General features: G+C 33.5%; 1 protein-coding gene across 2 annotated transcripts; it reads left to right on the top strand.

Moving 5' to 3' along the window:
* Positions 1–893: 893 nt before the first annotated feature.
* LOC135645359 (pheophytinase, chloroplastic-like) lies at positions 894–9,611 on the top strand. Of its 2 annotated transcripts, XM_065163671.1 has the most exons (6): positions 894–1,042; positions 1,348–2,103; positions 3,268–3,494; positions 4,802–4,993; positions 5,084–5,240; positions 9,255–9,611. In XM_065163671.1, exons 2-6 carry the CDS (start codon positions 1,360–1,362, stop codon positions 9,495–9,497), a joined length of 1,563 nt encoding a protein of 520 aa, XP_065019743.1. In that variant the 5' UTR covers positions 894–1,042; positions 1,348–1,359; the 3' UTR covers positions 9,498–9,611. The 2 variants fall into 2 exon arrangements, with proteins under 2 accessions (XP_065019743.1, XP_065019744.1); XM_065163672.1 differs by lacking the exon at positions 9,255–9,611 and adding an exon at positions 7,390–7,618 and having other exon boundaries at positions 979–2,103.
* The last annotated feature ends 8,485 nt before the right edge of the window (positions 9,612–18,096 follow it).

The following is an 18,096-nucleotide window of genomic DNA, read 5'->3' as shown; positions in this document are numbered from 1 at the left end:
CTTACTGTTATCGTAGTTAATTCTATACATTTATCTCAATATATAGATTAGATCAAACATTTTACCAATTGATTTCATCATCAAAATTCAAGATTCAACACCTCTTAGTTCCGACTTAGATTATTAAATCAATAAAGTTAGATTAACGAATCAATTGGTTGAATCAAGAGTTTATTCTTTTTAAAGTTAATTATATAATATATTTTAATTTTAAAAATATATCTTAATAATTATATACTATACACTTCTCTTTCAACCTTATAATAAAGAAAAAATTAACTGCCTTAAGGAAAGATATATGGTTGATAATTTTATAATATTTTTAAGATTCAAACCGTCTAATTTATAAATTAAGCCCGTCAAGATCCACTTTCTCATTTCTTTTATTCAATTGATCCCGAATTGTATAACTACCTTGCTCTTTCATACGCTAATAATAAAAATAACTGTTAACTTTCTAGTTAATGAGAGTTGATCGATAATCATATTGTAATTGACATAGTCTATTAGCATAACTTAGAAAGGATGGAGCTAAGATTATATTGTTGATAAAATTATCCTGATTTGCTTTTCGAGGGAATAAGAATACTGATGAAATCATGTCTATCTTTATATCTATCTTTATATTATCTTAAAGGAAGTTAAAATTTTTTAATATTTATCATCATTGTTGATTACAATGTATTTTGAGATCAAACAAACAATACCTTAAGAAACACGAACGATCTAAACATCTTTTGACCGTATTCCCAGTCCTTTGGGAACGCCTCTGCAAACCGTATTCCCAGTCAAGCCGACTGATACATGCAGACAAAATGGAAAAGGACAAAGCTACTCGTTGGCACACTTCTCACGCCAAAGAACGCCCGCCTCGTGTTTCACTTTGGCGCTTCCTGTGCACCTTGCGTGCACGGCTGGACTTCTCGAGTAAGCTGCCTCCTTTTATCTTTGTGAACCCATTCTTCCCTGTACGTATACTTCACCGCCTCCTTCCAGTTCTTGTTGCGCCGTGATAGAGAGGGAAGAGAAAGGAAAATTGAAGGTGGGGATTTGGAGTCGCATCTACCCTGATTCTTGCAATTCTCTTTTTCTTTTCGACCTTTTTCTTCCCTTTCCGTCCGACTGAAGAGAAATCCTACTGCTGTAGAACTTCTTTCTGTTGAATTCTTGAATTTTCTTTTCTCCGTCTCCTTTCTGTGCTCTCATCTCATCTTCTTGATGGAATCCTTTTCTATAAACCGTCCTTCTCTTTCCCTTGAACCAACAAATTGAACCCCTCCCTTATCTCTTTTGGTATAGGATTTGTAATTTCTTGTGCTGATTGATACAGCAATAGGATTCTCGCAGGGTTTTCCGGTGATGGAGTTGGTTCCCTTGAGCCGCTCTTCCATATTTGCCCCCCCTATCAACAGACTCCAGCGGAGAAACAACCTCAAGTGGAAGCAGTCTAAGCCTTCGGTTTCCAGAAAAGCTGGAATTGCTTGTGCTGGGGCGAAACCCCCTAGGAATTCAGGGGTTTCTTCTCAAGAAAGCAAGAGGATCGAGAACTTGTATCAAAAGGAAGGGCGTAGATTGTTGCGTCTGCTTGAAGGGCTTCGAAGCCGTGCCTCTCCGGAGGTGTGCGGTGAGCATCATAAATATTTTGCCATCAATGGAGATGTGGGTCTCGCTAGTATCCCCAAGAAAGTGGATGAAGTTGCAAAGGTCATCATTCCTGGTTTATCTGATGACTCCGGTGGCTCTCCGATCAGTAGTTGCTACTGGGAGTGGAAACCTAAAATTTCGGTGCACTATGAGAAGTCAGGGTCTCAGAATGTGGATGCGCCTGCTGTGCTCTTCCTACCTGGGTTTGGAGTTGGCTCATTTCACTATGAGAAGCAATTGGAAGATTTGGGCCGTGATTACAAAGTGTGGGCTCTGGATTTCTTAGGACAAGGCAAGTCATTGCCATCCGAAGACCCGGCCCCCGTTGATAATCGTGAAGGGGATTCTGAAGATAATGATGTGTTATGGGGGTTCGGAGAAGAACCTAAACCCTGGGCAAGGGAGCTGGTGTACTCTATTGACCTATGGCGAGAACAGGTTCAGCATTTTGTAGAACAGGTCTACTTTCTGAACTCATCTTTTATATCTTGCGCATAGCCAGGTCACATTTGCTAATGTAGACTAATGAATAATTCCTGCAATCTGCTGAAAGCCAAAAACCATCCATGAACACAGTAAATTGGGTGAGCAGAAGACAGCAGCACTACTTGAATTACTTTATCCCTGGTGGTGGGTTACCTTAACTTGTTTTTCTAGGTTAAAGTGCATTCACCTTATTAAATTGACCTGACTAGTTATATAATGTTGATACTTCTTAAATTGCTAAACCATTAATGAAAGGCAGCTTGGGGTCTCTGAGTAACATATCCTTGCTTTAATTTAGTTGTGAAAGTGCTCTTCATTTATTCTTACCAGATTTATGACACCTTTTTTTTCATTTTTTATCTCACTTTTACTCTTCTGAACTGGTTTGTTGTTGTTATTGTTGTTGTTGTTGTTGTTGTTGTGCACCTTGGTATTTCTTTGCATTCAGTGAATTGACAATTTATGGCACTAAGACTTGATAAGAAGATTATATTTTGACCTCTGATATTTCAAAATGGAGTAGTTGACAAGGTAATGTTAAACTCATGTAGTGACACAATTATACATGCAACTTTCCAGCCAAAAGATTTTGGTTTGCTATCACTTGACTAAACAACTTAGCAAGCCCGGGTTTAATTTCATGTATCTTACCAAAAGTTATGGGCTAAACTGGTTAACAATGAGCCAATATGAGTGGACTATGTCCCATTAATTGGTCGAGAAAAGTAACAAATTAGTTGATAAGTGATGGTTAGCATGCCACATGCATGTGCTGTTGCTTATTCAGTAGTAGTTGATGCCAGAGCATCATAAAATCCCCTTTATGTAGGTAATAAATTTCTGTGACTCAAGTCTTTGGACGATGGTTAACATGCCACATGCATATTTATTGGAACTCTTGCTTAATGAGTTGATTTATGCAAGGGTACAGTAGCATACCTCTGGCATAGGTAAATGATCGCTAGTTATACTCTATAGTCTATACCTATTGCTAGATAGAGTGAGGGACAAAGGAGCGATATCAGATGATACTCGACATTATATGAACATGCTTATTGAAATTTTATTATCATTATATACATCAATGGAGACTTCTTTGCAATTCTTATTGTTGATTTTTTGTATTTCTCTTTACAGGTAATTGGTGAACCAGTTTATGTTGTTGGTAATTCTCTTGGAGGCTTTGTTGCCTTGTACTTTGCAGCATGCAATCCTCAGCTAGTAAGAGGAGTTACATTGCTTAATGCGACACCGTTTTGGGGATTCCTTCCTAACCCTGTCAGATCACCTAGATTGTCCAAATTTCTTTCATGGTCTGGGACGTTTCCCCTACCTTCAAATGTGAGAAGGCTAACTCAGTTGGTGTATGTCCTTCAAAACTCTTGAGACTTATATTATCAATTATCTCGTAACATCAATGCATTAGGAGTTTCATTTCCAATCAACATAACTAGGCTTTGTAGTTACCATAGTAGTTGCTATTCCCACAATAGATGTTAAGAGATTTGATATAAAGTTGGTAAGGTTTTATAGTGAGTTTTTTATAATTTTTCACGAACTATCATGATCGGTTGTCGCGCACCCACAACATCTTCGCTCAATGAACCGTTCGTCGATTTTACATGCTTGTGCAGATGCTTGGCAGCATGTTTTGCCTTGGTTTTGTATGTTTTTGCTTGAAAAATATAAGCAAGAATAGTTCGCAGCGTTGTAGTGCGATCGCTATGCCGGGCAAAACTGCCCCAAAATGGCTTCGTTTTCATATGCCACGACCTATTTTCTAGAGGCCATAGCATGGCGCGAAACGTCAGCCATCTCAGACCTTTGGAACCCCTCGGGTGGCACAGGGGTGGATGGGGCTTCGGGGAACTGTTGGGCATTGATCGGTTTACATAAGTTCACACGTTAACTTGACGGGAACTTGTCATCGCGCCCGACATCCGGTGAGCAATCGTTTGCAGACTTGTGACTGTTCATTTTGCCTTCTAAAGTCTTTGTTTTCTCCTTCATCTCTTTTCTCTCTTGGAGACGTCGAGACTTGTCCGTTGCTTACTTTTGAACTAATTAATTTGCTCTTTTTACAAGTCCCACGGGACTTGAGTGAGGTTGTAAATAAGCTGACCCTTTGTTGAGGCATATCGCAAGAGCACTTTATGACTGAGGCAATCCCAGCTAAATATGAGAAGTGGCCCAAGGGTGCTTCACGACTTAGACAACTCTAGCTAAGTCCGTGATTTTGCCGCAAGAGTACCACATGACTTATGCAATTTCAACTAAGTCTGACAGAACGGCTCACTTAAAAGTTAAAAGCAAGTGAAAAATTTTCCCTCTATCATTATGTATTGAAGTTTGATTCTGTCACAAGTTTCAAACTTATTTTCTAAGAATGGGGTAAGATTAGGGCACATCAATTATATGTAATTCTACTGGACTATAATATTCATTTGATTGTTTGATGTCAGGACAGTAGCAAAACAAATTTTAGTTGCAAAACACAATTTAAGTGTCACTAGTCCGGGATATTAGAGACCTAGTTTATCTTGAAAGTAATGTGATTATATGACTAATTTTTCATTTTATGGGTATTGAAATATGTTGCAGTTCCAATTTCTACTCTTTTCTTATTTGAGTTTTTAGAATCAGCTCTCACACAATCAAAATTTATGACCAGATGGGAGAAGATCAGTGACCCCAGTAGCATACAGGAAGTACTAAAACAAGTCTATGCTGATCATTCAATAAATGTTGACAAAGTATTTTCCCATATAATTGAAATAACACAACATCCTGCAGCCGCTGCTTCTTTTGCCTCCATTATGTTTGCTCCTAGGGGGCAGTTATCCTTCCAGGAAGCCTTGTCCAGGTATTACCAGTGCCAACATAACCGAGCTGCTATGCCTGCTTTTGATTCGAGGAGTTCTTTATTATACTTATTCCCTAATCTTTTATCTAGGTGCCAAGTGGAAGGTGTTCCAATCTGTCTTATGTACGGTAGAGAAGACCCTTGGGTTAGGCCTATTTGGGGCTTTCAAGTGAAACGACAGTTGCCTGAGGTACCTTATTACGAGATTAGTCCAGCAGGTCACTGCCCACATGATGAGGTTCCCGAGGTATGTCTCACTTGAATTTTTTTTTTCCTATCATGGGATTTTAACATTTTATTAATTTTGTTTTGATAGATGTACATGATGTTGTATGTTTGCATTAACAAGTTGATTTTATTTCCTTAAAAGCCATGTTTTAATCCTGAATTACATTTCTGCAAACTACAATGTGCTCTATGGTTTAGTTAATACATGTCATTGAATTTGATAACAAATATCGAAGTTGTCATGGAACTAATGTACTTGTTGGAATTTCCATTGTGAAGATGAGTTCGGTAATTTAACTTGTGTTTTTTCTTTGCAAATTTGTTCTGGTGTAAACCTAGAAAAAAAATATTTATTATTGATAAATATTTTTAATAAATATCTTTGCCACTCTTTAGTTACCTTTAATATTGATAAAACTGGATAATTTGTGAAAAAGGTATATCATGATGCCTTGCAAATGGATTTACTTAAGCTAGTGTTTCATTCAAAGAAAAGCAAATGGTCTCAAAATATATAATGAGTTTAATAGGGTATTCCAACACATGAGGTTTCTGTTAATGTAGGGGTCAATGCTCGTTGTCTTACTATTTCAGTTTAATAGTTTATCGTGGTTCCAGCGCTTGTGCTCTATGTAACAGGTTTTCTGGTGTGAAAACTATGTATGAGGTTTTGAACTGTTCTAATTCAAGACCCAATTGGTTGGAAGTAAAATTCAAGTGTTATAATGTATATGATTGATAAGTAACATGGTCTAGAATTTGTGACGATATGACTATGAAAGCATGGAAGTAGAAGTTTTTGTCAAAAGAAATAATTTGAAAAAAAAGAGTGAAAAGAAGAATGAGAATTATAGGAAAAAGGAACACTTTGACATTAAGACTTCATGTCATGATATTTAAGCCTTGTGCATTAAGCAAAGAAATTTCTAGAAATGGTCATCCGTTCTTTGAGTTTATTGTTGTTAGTTACTCTAATAATGGTGAACGAGGGTGGTCGGCGACAGATGACAGAAGGTAGGGGGTGGGCCTGCAGTGTGCCAAGTGGTTCTCGAGGAGTCATACATTTGCAACCTATTAGAAGAAGCAGTTAGAAACCCTAAAGAGAGTTTTTTTAAATAGAAATCAGACTGGACCGTCGAAAAGGGGCGGTCCACATTTTAGTTAATTCTTGGACCAGTAAGGACCAATTGGTATGAACCGGTCTGGATGGTTTTGTATTCCTTGGTTACAACCACAATCAGAACCTGGGTTAGCTCAGCCATATATTAAATCTTTGGGCAATCAGCAGAATCCAAAATGGACACTGGGACATCTTTGTATACCCATATTTGCTTTCAAAAGCCCTAGATTAAATTGGATCATTAGTTTCAGCCTAAGAAAGTCCTTTCTTGTCCACTATTACAGGCATCCAGCATGTATGGATACTGGTGCCATCCAACATGTATGGGTACCAGTCTATCTTGCTGAAGACTCATAACTCAATTAGGAGATGAAGTATTGGCAGATTATGTAAATGTAGTCTCATTCTAAGTTGGAACATGAGTGGAAAAAGACCTTTTTAAACCTCTTATAACCAAGTTAGTAAAGAAGACTGATCAAGCCTCCTCACAAACTCTGGTAAGTCTAGATTCCTTCAGTAAATTTTGTATTTGCATCACTAAATATAGTAGCTGTATAGATTCTTTATAGGTGAATGTTTAGTCATATTAGAGCCTAACATTTAATAGTATGGTTGTAGCATAGGTTAGAAAAGTTGTGTAACTATTAGATCTCTAGATGCCTCTCTCACGATAGGATCTATAGATGCCTCTCTTATGATAGGATTTTGCATCCTGATGACTTTAAATTTCTCCAACAACTATGTACCTGAGAGGATTACAGTACTGTAACTTGAGGTATCACTGTGCCTTGTTTTCTTTCTTGCATTCATTGAAATAGATTAGATTAGTAAATCTTTTGCTCTTCCTCGTTCTTTGCTAGAGGCAAATAGAAGTAGCTCTCAGGAAGCGAAGACCATCTCATCAGTTGCTTTGGGTCTCTACAACCAGTTAAATAAGAATCTCGTTTCTTATAGATTTTCCAAACTCAGATTATCCGGCATAAGTGATGTGAGAAATAAAAAGGTTCTTATCTTGGATTTGGCTCATGATTTTAATGTTTTGCATCAGGTTGACCATCAGTGGCATTTGTCATAATTCTATTTCTTCCATGGACCCTACTTGGCTATCATATTTGCTGTATGGCTGAACCTATATTGACGCATAAACATATGTTAACACCAATTGTCTGGATTAAGCTTGTTGCTTCACTTTCTGTAATGTGAACTGTCAACTGAAGAATGTAGATTTGTGCAGGTTTTATAGGAGTGTAATCTTAAGTTGAAATATTATCGCTGTACTTCCAATATCCAGGGTGCTCATAAGGAAGAAATATCTTCCTTCTGAATTGCAAACAATTATCGAAATATCTTAAAGTAAATCATCCCAAATTAGTTTCAGTAATAGGAAAAGATAGTCTAAATAATGTTAAGTTTGACAAGCAATTGCTGGGTTTTCATATATAGTTTTCTACATGATGAGTTGCTCCATTACTCAAGCAACCCTGCCTTTCTTCAGTCAAAGCCTCAACTTTCTTTATATTTGGTGCAAAATCATGTTGAAAGATAACTGATTATAATCAGGGTATGAAGTGATCAATAATGGTATAGTGACACTTTAATAGTGAGGTTTACTATTGACCATTCCTCGTATGTAGATGATCCTTCATTTGACCAGATTGCCAATACAAACATCTCTTCAATCATATGGAACCCTAGCAAGTCCCAGTGAAATTGTGTTACTATGAAAATCAGATACTAGTTCACTCAAAGCAATCAATTTTGACGATTTTAGCCTGTCACTATACTGATACATTGATCTTTCCCACCTCATGCAACTCCATAGTTTTCCCTTTACTGCAGGCTTGGAAAGCATGTCTACATGACATGAACCAAGGATGAGTAACTAAACATCAAGATATGCATAATGTCATAAGGTGGATTGGCGTATGGAAAACAATAAATTATAGGATAAAGTATATATGCTCAATGAAGTTTTTACACCTCCAACTGAGCAAGCAGGAAGTAAAACAGTTAGCAACTTAAAAAACAATACATCTCTTATCATCTGAGTGATCGGTATAGAAAGTTCTTTGATAGGTTAATCATTCTTGGAGTTTTATGACCAGAATAATTCCATTGCAACATGTTAGTTCCTGCAAAATTCATACTTGAAAGGAAGTTGTTCTGCTTAATATTGCCAAATGGTTGCCATCATCATCATGAGCTTTCAATGATCCTATATGGTATTGATATTTTAAACATCTGCATTGTTGTGTATGGAGGTGATAGTGCATGAAGTTGATCTACAGTGTCTAAACTGCCATAAGCGAAAGATTAGTGTTCAGACTGATGCAGAAGAGTTCCCTAGTGATCTAATTTAATGTGGAGATATTACTGAATTGTCTAAATGAAAAAAAGAAATATGACAGATGAACTAGTCAAAGACTATGATAGATAATTTAGCCACCTAGAGAATGATGATGGTTGGTAAACTTTGAGCATTAAAGCTCCTTATTGTAAATTCACATATGAAGATGGTTAATTGAATAATTATAAAGGATCATGAACAATTTCCTTCTAATTTTCAAAGGAGTGTGTGAGGGCAGGACTCTTTTAGCACAGTAAGGTCAAAATTACTTTAGAAGCATCTGGTAGGAAGAGCAACGTATTTTATATCATGTTTACTTTATTTCTCTTTTAATGAAAAAACAAGTTTAATTTTTTTTTATTTTAGAGGAAATCATGTTTGCTTTGATATCTACAATGGAATTGCTGTCATTAATTTCATTCCAACTGGATTCTGCCTTTTGCAAAATTTGGGTTGACCAGGAAACTTTCTTAGTTTTAAATTATGTATATTGTGAACAACTTAATGAGCATAAGTGAAGAATAAAATGTAAGAAACTTGTAATCTAACTTCTTTATATTTGGTAGGTTATAAACTTCTTGCTCCGAGGGTGGATTAAGAACCTGGAGTCCCAAGGTTCTGTTTCATTGCCCCTTTTGGAGGAGCCTGATTATGTACAATATGAAATCTTGAAAGAGTTGGAGTATGTCAAAGAAGGATCCCACAAGTCAATTAAAGTACGATTTTTGGGATCGAACTTCTCATTTTGGAATCTGATAATCTCATCCTTGAAGCTACGCCTCGCGAGTTTGCTGGCGAGTTTCAGATAGGCCAGCATTGTATATATAGTCTCGTGTTGTGAATTTTATGATATTATTTATTTGTTGTATAGAAAATTTGAAGCCTGGCTTTACAGCCAAAATTCAGCTTATTAGTTCCTTTCACTGTGAGAGTGTAATATGATGTAGATACGCAAATTTGAGAGTGTAATATGATGTAGATACGAAATTTTTCGATCAAAATTTAGCTAAAGATTTAAGTAGTACAAGAAGAGACTGCGAGGGACAAGAAGCAGAAAGAACGCGCCGACTAGGGAGTTATGTCATCTCTGCTGTACAAGACTAAATTCCCTCTCAAATTTTCCTTCCCATTAGCATATTATTGTAACTAAGATAATGTTTATTTTATTTATTATTCAAGTTGAGTATCTTCTTTCTACGCTCTCTAGTTTTTCCTTATTTCTTCACGTCAGTGACTATAATAAATAAGAAAAAGGGGTGAATGACCGACCATCTGGGAGAAGGTGATTCATTTAAACGTGAAAAGAAGTAGAAAATAGGAACCAGAATAGGTGAAACATTTTTTTTCCAGTGTTATGTATGTATGTATGTATGTATATATATATACATATACATATATATAAATATATACATATATATATACATACATATACATATATATACATACATATACATATATATATATATACATATACATATATATACATACATATATATATATATACATACATATATATATATATACATATGTATATATATACATATACATATAAATATGTATATATATACATATACATATAAATATATATATATATATATATACATATACATATACATATATACATATATACATACATATATACATACATACATACATATATACATACATATATACATACATACATACATACATACATATACATATATATATATATATATATATATATATATATATATATATATATATATATATATATATATATATATATATATATATATATATATATAGAGAGAGAGAGAGAGAGAGAGAGAGAGAGAGAGAGAGAGAGAGACGAAAAAGAGGCCTTATTTTGACATGTGCAGGATAACTAAGGGGTGCTGTTTCACAATTGGACAAACTCTTAACTAAATCGAAAAGGAAAAAAATGAATTCTTTTTCATAAACATAATTTTGAACAATATGGTAAATGTTGAATGAAATCAAGCTGTTTGATGCTCGTAAAAACAATGCAATACGTGAGGCATGTTTTAAGAAAAAAAAAATCACGTAGCATATTAGCCTTTTAGTTGAAATGAACAGAGTGAATTAAAATTTGAACCATATCGTCTTGGATTTCTACTATCACATTAAAATTTGAATTTTACATAGCATGAATCAATATTCTGATGTATAAAACCCTAACAATTAAAATATGAAAATATCCTAGCATATTAATTTTGTATCTTTTTTTCATATAATCATCGCATAAAATTTTCAGTAGATTCATTAATTGTCTATGCACAACGATGTTTCAACAATAAAATTTTGACAGTAACAAATTTACAAACTGTCATTGGAAAATAATTGAAAGTATAGTCAATTGATAACAAAACAATTACATAATCTATATTGATAAGGGAAAGTAACACGTAAATAGCTCAATGATATCTCAAGATTTGATATCATATCAATACGAATAAAGATATCATTCCTCACATGTTAGTCAAGGACCCTTAACGTTAGTAATCGTGCTATAAACATAATTTTAGATGGTTCAACGTACTAAAGGACAATCTCACTCAAGCTTAGCTCAATTAGAGGTCAAGTTAAACTTCGATTTAATCTAGGGTTGGCTAAACCAAGCTCAGGCTTATGATCGAGCCCAAAGACAAGACATGACTTGATGAGAGTTTTGCTTGATGAGAGGGTAAGTTGCGTAACAATTAAAGAGAAAACCAAGTGGTTGTCAGTTTTAGAAAGAGAGAGTCCTAATCAAGTTAGGACTCTACCCCTCAAAGTAATAAAACAAGGGATCCTATAGCTTCTTTAAGCTATCAAAATTTACGATATAAATGTATCAAAAGCTTTAATCGAGGGAAGAAAAGAGGAATGACGATATAAATGTATCAAACAAGATGAGAAATTTGTTACCATCATCTATTCTTACATATGATATTTAATAGGAAAAATATTTTTATTCAGTAATAACTCGACGAGTGATACTATCATGGGTGCTTGGTTGGTGTAAAAGAGACAAGGCCCCTATGGTCTGCCTATATAAATGAAAGTTGAAAAAGGGATGTTTATGGATTGTGTGCCGTTAAGGAATATTGTATGAGATATTATCCTCTTTTTTAGTTGATATAAAAAGTTATCTTTTATATAGTAATCGAGGATAGATATTTTTTTACTATTTTTATAAGTCCATCTGAAGATTAACTTAAGCATTAAAGGGATTAGGTGAAGAAACCATATTCGATCTCGATCTTCATATAAGTTATCCCCGAAGTATATGAGCATATCTACCTTAGACTTAGAAAAGCTCTAAGGTAGATATGCTCATATACCTTAGAAAAGCATATATACCTTGACGATACTTCACCCTTCTTGCATGCTCAAACCCAAATCACATCGGGCTGATTAGGATGTCATCGATTTTTTTAATATTTTAATACTAGAAGGAGAACCTAAACCTTCAACCTTATGGTTAGCAATCACATGCTCTAACTAACTAAGCTTTTCTAACAAAGTACCCATATGCTAAACTTTATGATCAGGTATTGGCAAAGGGATTCTCCTAGAGTTCCATCTTAAGATACCATACCTTGAACCGAGCTAGAGCAACGAGATATCCTTATTGGTAGGAAGAAGCCCTGCGACCTCTCTAGAGCAACGAAGTTTAAGCACGTTCTGAGGAGATTTCACTTGAACAGGGATATCATGACCCGAGGAGATGTAGTAGTGGAAAGAGTTCCATCCAAAGATTGTTGGATCAATATGACACTAAGAAGGGGGGAGGGCGGGGGGGGGGGGGGGGTGGAGAATTAGTGCGTACTTAAAAATCATGTTGAGTCAAAAATCTTCATATGATAAAAATCATTTTGATAATGTTTAACTTTAAAAACGTTCGTAAGAGTATGCAACTAAAGTAATGAGGAAATAAAGCAGTTTGTTATAAAGGTAATCAGCAAAATAGAAATGCAAACCGATTTATAGTGGTTCAGTCGTCGTGACCTATATCTACTCCCGATTAATCTTCACTCCAGGCCACCGGCTTCCAATATCGATCTTCCTTTAATATGTGTGTTATGATCAAGAATGACACTAAGAGGTGGGGGGGGGGGCGGAAGGGTTGAATTAGTGCAATAGATAAAAATAATAAATTTAATCAATTTCGAAAAACTTCATACGATGAAACTCTTAGTTCGATGAAAATTATTTTAAAAAGACCATTTGACTCGAATAAGTTTGTAAGTGAGTAGAGAGGAGGGGATTGGACAGTTTGCAATGAAGTAAAATAGAATACAGCAAAAGTGAAGTATGCACTAAGAAGCGAATACGCCAATTTTATAGTGGTTCGGTCGTCCAACCTATATTCACTACTGATACCTCCTCCAATGAGGTCATCGGTTTCCACTATTGATCTTTCTTGAAGGGCAAAAATCAATCACCCCTTTATAGAACTTTCACAAGTGTCTCACTCTCCTTTTACAAACTTTCACACTTAGAAACAATAGAGGTGAACTCTCAAATTTTGTAAGCTATTTCACTATAGTTGTATTTTATTAGTTGAGAAGTAAAGGGTATTTATCACTTCTCTATGTTTTATTGGTTTCAGAATTGGAGCAAAAAAGTATCAGATCCCCAGTTTTCGGGGTACTGGCGATACCACCGCCATTATTGGGCTGTACCACTACCTGTAGATTGACATTGGGCGGTATCACCACCTAGTCTGGCGGTACTACCGCCTGACAGAGTCTCGAGCTCTAGCGGTACTACCGCTTGACAACATCAACTATTGATTCTCGGATTTTGATGATGAAACTAATTAATAGTGTTTATCTGATTTGCATTTTGAGTGACATAGGAAGCTTTGATCAGGGAGAGACAATTAAAGTAGGAAGAATCATGTTGGGCCGGAGAGAAACATGTCAGAAGATTAGACGTTGAGCTGAAGGATCGATCGACGTATAGGCAGAAGGCTTTAGGCCATGGGTTTGGGCATCGGGCCAAGAAGAGCAAATATTATGCCAAAGAAATCAGAGTTGCGGAGGTCAACTGGCCGATTGGGCAATAGGCCATAAGAGAGGATGATGTGTCGAATAATCATACGAAGCGTCGATGAACCAATGATATACCGAACTATATTTGATTCAAGTTTTACAATAATTATCTTGATTGAAGTAGGTTTTATGTGTATAGGATTAACTATGATAGCGATCAAAGTATAAAGCAAAATGATCTCATTATAAAGCAGTTAAAATAATTTTTAGATAATTAAAAGAAATTTTTAATTTGGGATTATGGTATCCTAAATCTAAAAATTTTGATTTAATTATTTATGCTGATGTTAACTTTGTAGGATATAGAATAGACACAAAAAAATACCTTTGGACCTTATCAACTCCTAGGTCATGCACTTATTTTTTGGTCTTCCAAAAAGTAAAACTCTATCGTATTATCTATAGTCGAAGCTGAATATGTTGCGTTAGGTGCATGCTATGCATAGGTAATATAGATAAAGAATACTTTAAAAGATTATGGACTTTGTCTAAAAAATATCCCTATAAAATGTGATAATACTAGTGCAGTTTATTTGACAAAGAATCCTATTCAACACTTTACGACTAGGCATATTAACATTAGATATTATTTTATTAGGGATCATATTAACAATTATGATATATCTTTAGATGCCACATGAAATATCAGTTAGTAGATATTTTATTAAACCACAATTTAATTTATTAAAAGAGAATTAAGCATGTTGAATCTTTCAAATGTATGATTAAAGATATTTTGTTATTTGTTCTCATATTATTCTTTATTTTTTATTAAAGAAGATATTTATCCAAATGAATCATGATCTTTCATTTGACTTCTTGGTGTTCATGACTTGAGATTTATTTTGTGTGAATCAATACTTTTTACTATTTATTCTTATATAATTATTTCTTTTTATTAATAATTAAGGAGGAGATTTATCTAAATAAATCATGATATTTTGGTATTCATGGCTTGAAATTTCTTTTGTATGAGTCAAGATCTTTTACTATTTGATCTCCTATGATTGTTTCTTTTTGCTAATGACTAAGAAGGAGATTTATCCAAATGAATTATGATTTTTCAATATTTGAGATTTATTTTATATGACTTCTTTGTATTCATGACTTGTATACTCATTTTGTTGATGATAAATGACAAGAAGTATCTCTTTTTTTTTCTTGATGACAAAGAAGGAGTAGTGATTCATACATAGCTTATGTGTTGAACAAGGAAATTTATGATGCTTTTATAACTTTTTATTAGTAGTGACTCATGCCTAACTTTTGTTAATTATTTTTAAAATTTAAAACTTTATTGAATATTTGTGCTTGCAATGATAATATCAACAATATTGAATTTATCTCAACTTAAATTTAAGACTACTATTTAAGATGTATTATTTTAAATTCAAGTTTATCATATTTTTAAGATCATATAGAGGAGTCTTATTGAGACTCCATCATTAACTAATCTCTCGGTGTCCATAACTTAAACTTATCTTCGATAACATAATATTGGGATCCTTCATATGCAATAATATCAAAGTAATTTTTATTTATACATTATTGGAACATTGATATAAGGGGGAAAATTAGTAACATGATACCATAATATCACTCTCTTTTTTTTTTTTTTTTTATGACGAAGAGGGAGAAGTAATAGCTCATATGTTTTTTATTAATAAAGGTAGAGGAATATTTTTTTTTGTTAACTAAGGGGGAGAAGTGGTGACTCATACATGAACAGAAAGAATCATAATATCTTACTTATGTTTTTTTGTTATGCAAATGGTTAACTTATAGTTATATTTTGATTGATATTACTTAGTGATAATTATTAAAATTTAAAATTTGAAATGATTATAACTTGAAATTATAAATTAATTAAACATTAATTTTTGGGCTTGAATAATGAATTATAATATCAACAACATCAAATTTTTATTAACTTAAATTCAGTATATACATTTAAAAGGATATATGATCATTTAAGTTCAAGTTTATTATAATATTTTAAAATAGCAAATAGATAGGGGAGTCTTGTTAAAACCTCATCATCAATTTGTCATTATAAAAAAGAGAGAGAATATTAAATCCTAAATTTTGATGATAAAATCAATTGATGAGTTTATGGACTAATATGCTTTTGAGATAACTAACAAAGAAAATACTTCGATCATGGACTTGAACTATTAAAAGGAAAAATTGTCGAAGTAAGAGAATCAGATATTGTGCCAAGAAAAATATCATATTAAAAATTGGACGTCGAGCTAAAGGATTGGTTGACATACTGAAAATTAGACACCGTGCTATAAAGGGCAAAATTATCGAAGTAGGAGAATCAAACATTGTGCTAAGAAAAATATCATATTAAAAATTGGATGTCTAACTAAAGGATTGATTGACATACTGAAAATTGGATATAGTGCTATAAGTTTGGGCATTGTATTGGAAGAATTGAGTATTACATCAAAAGATCAAATATCATGAGAAAGTCAAAATATCAATAAATCAGACGATATGTCGAAGAAAAGGACAATGTGTTGATGGTTTGGACGACATGTCAAAATGGCATACAACATACTGAAAGCTTCGTAATTGTGTTGGATATGTGGTTAGATTGTTAAAGTCTTGATCGAGATCTTTTTAGGACAAATTGAGTTGGTATTAGGTCAAAATAATACCAACTTATTAAGAAACTAAATTGAGCCTATTAGAAAGTCAAATCAAAAGCCTAAACTAGGCCTAATTGATGGTACTACCGAGCTCAAGTAATAATATTGCTTGAGTCAATTGAAAAGTACTATTTATGCTTTTTTGGTATTTTCGGTGGTAGTACTGCCCATGCCGACGATAATATCACTACCGCTATGATTCATGGCCTTGTTACAGTGGTAATATCATACAATGCCGACCGTAGTATCGCTAGTACCCTAAAATTTTAGGAATTTAAATTTTTTGCTCCATTTTTAAAGCCTTTTGAGGCTTATAAATACTTCACTTATGCTTGATTGATGGAGCACATATTCCTGAGTATAAATTTATTATAAACTCTCTCTTTGAGCATTGTTTAAGTCTCTTCCTCCTTGAGTTTAGAGGTGATTCTAAGTTGTAGGAGGTGAGAAATCTTATTAAAGAGTGATTGTGGATGTTCTCTCCTAAGTCTGTTAAAGGGAGAAAAGTTGTAATAAGAGTAGTTGATCTTCGCCCATTAGAAAGAAAATCGATAGTGAAATCTGATGGCCTTGAGAGAAGAGGAATGAAGAGTGGACGTAGGTTAGGAAAGATCGAACTATTATAAATTAGTTTGTATTCCTTCTCTTGCTTTAGATTTGTTGTTACTTACTCATTTACTTTACTCGCAACCCTTACTCGCATTTTTGTTTAATCACATTTTCGATACAAATTTATCGATCAAACTTTAAAATCAGTTCAAATTTATTATATCACTAATTCACCCTCTCTCGTTGTGTTATTATAATCCTAACACCTCAATACTAAGTTCCCACTATACAGCAATTGATTTGTAATATTTTTTCTTAAAATATAATTTTTTTATATTGAAAATTTTGCCATAGTGGGTTAATATGTTTGAGGTGAAATCTAATTCCTAATTCAACTAAAAAGTTAGGAACAAAATATAATTAATTATTAATTATTTAATTAAAAAATATAATATTTTTTAATGAAAAATCCTCTCTCATATCCTACTTAAAATAAATAAATCCCCTATTCAACAATAATATGACTAAGGGTTTTGGATATATCAAGAGGGAGAAGGATCTTCGTGGTATCGGTAAGAGAAGTTAATTCTCTACCTCTCTCTTGTTAATTATTTTAAATTTAAATTTTTTTATCTACAATATTACTATTCATTATTTTTTAGAATTAAAAAGATGTTATTCATGTATATTTTTATTATTCATTCATATTCATCATTTTTTTAATTAAACTTATGTTGTTGATGTAAACTATATATATGCATTATTTCTAGTATTTGATGTACCTGATTTTTGTATGATTTTCTAAATAAATGTTCATGATATTCATGTTTTAAGATTCAGATTTATGATAGTGCCCGTCTAAAAATTTTATTTTCTGTTGAAATAATTAAAGAACTTGATTCTAAGGAAGAACTTAATTCTTGTTAAAATGATTTTAGAAAATCTTGTATTACCAGTTTAGAGGTATGTCTAAAGATTTTTTTAGTTGATCAGTCTTAAACTTTTTGTGAATATATATATATATATATATATATATATAATATTGAAGTAAAGGGATTTGTGTTCGGCTAGAATCGAGTTTGATATGAGTCATACTGATCAGTTGGACGGGTCAACCTATCCCAATAAGTCAGTCAACCTAGGTGCAGCTCGATGTGGAC

This window comes from Musa acuminata, chromosome BXJ3-8 (genome assembly GCF_036884655.1).
Source record: "Musa acuminata AAA Group cultivar baxijiao chromosome BXJ3-8, Cavendish_Baxijiao_AAA, whole genome shotgun sequence".
NCBI lineage: Eukaryota > Viridiplantae > Streptophyta > Magnoliopsida > Zingiberales > Musaceae > Musa > Musa acuminata.
This window is presented reverse-complemented; position numbering and strand designations above follow the sequence as displayed.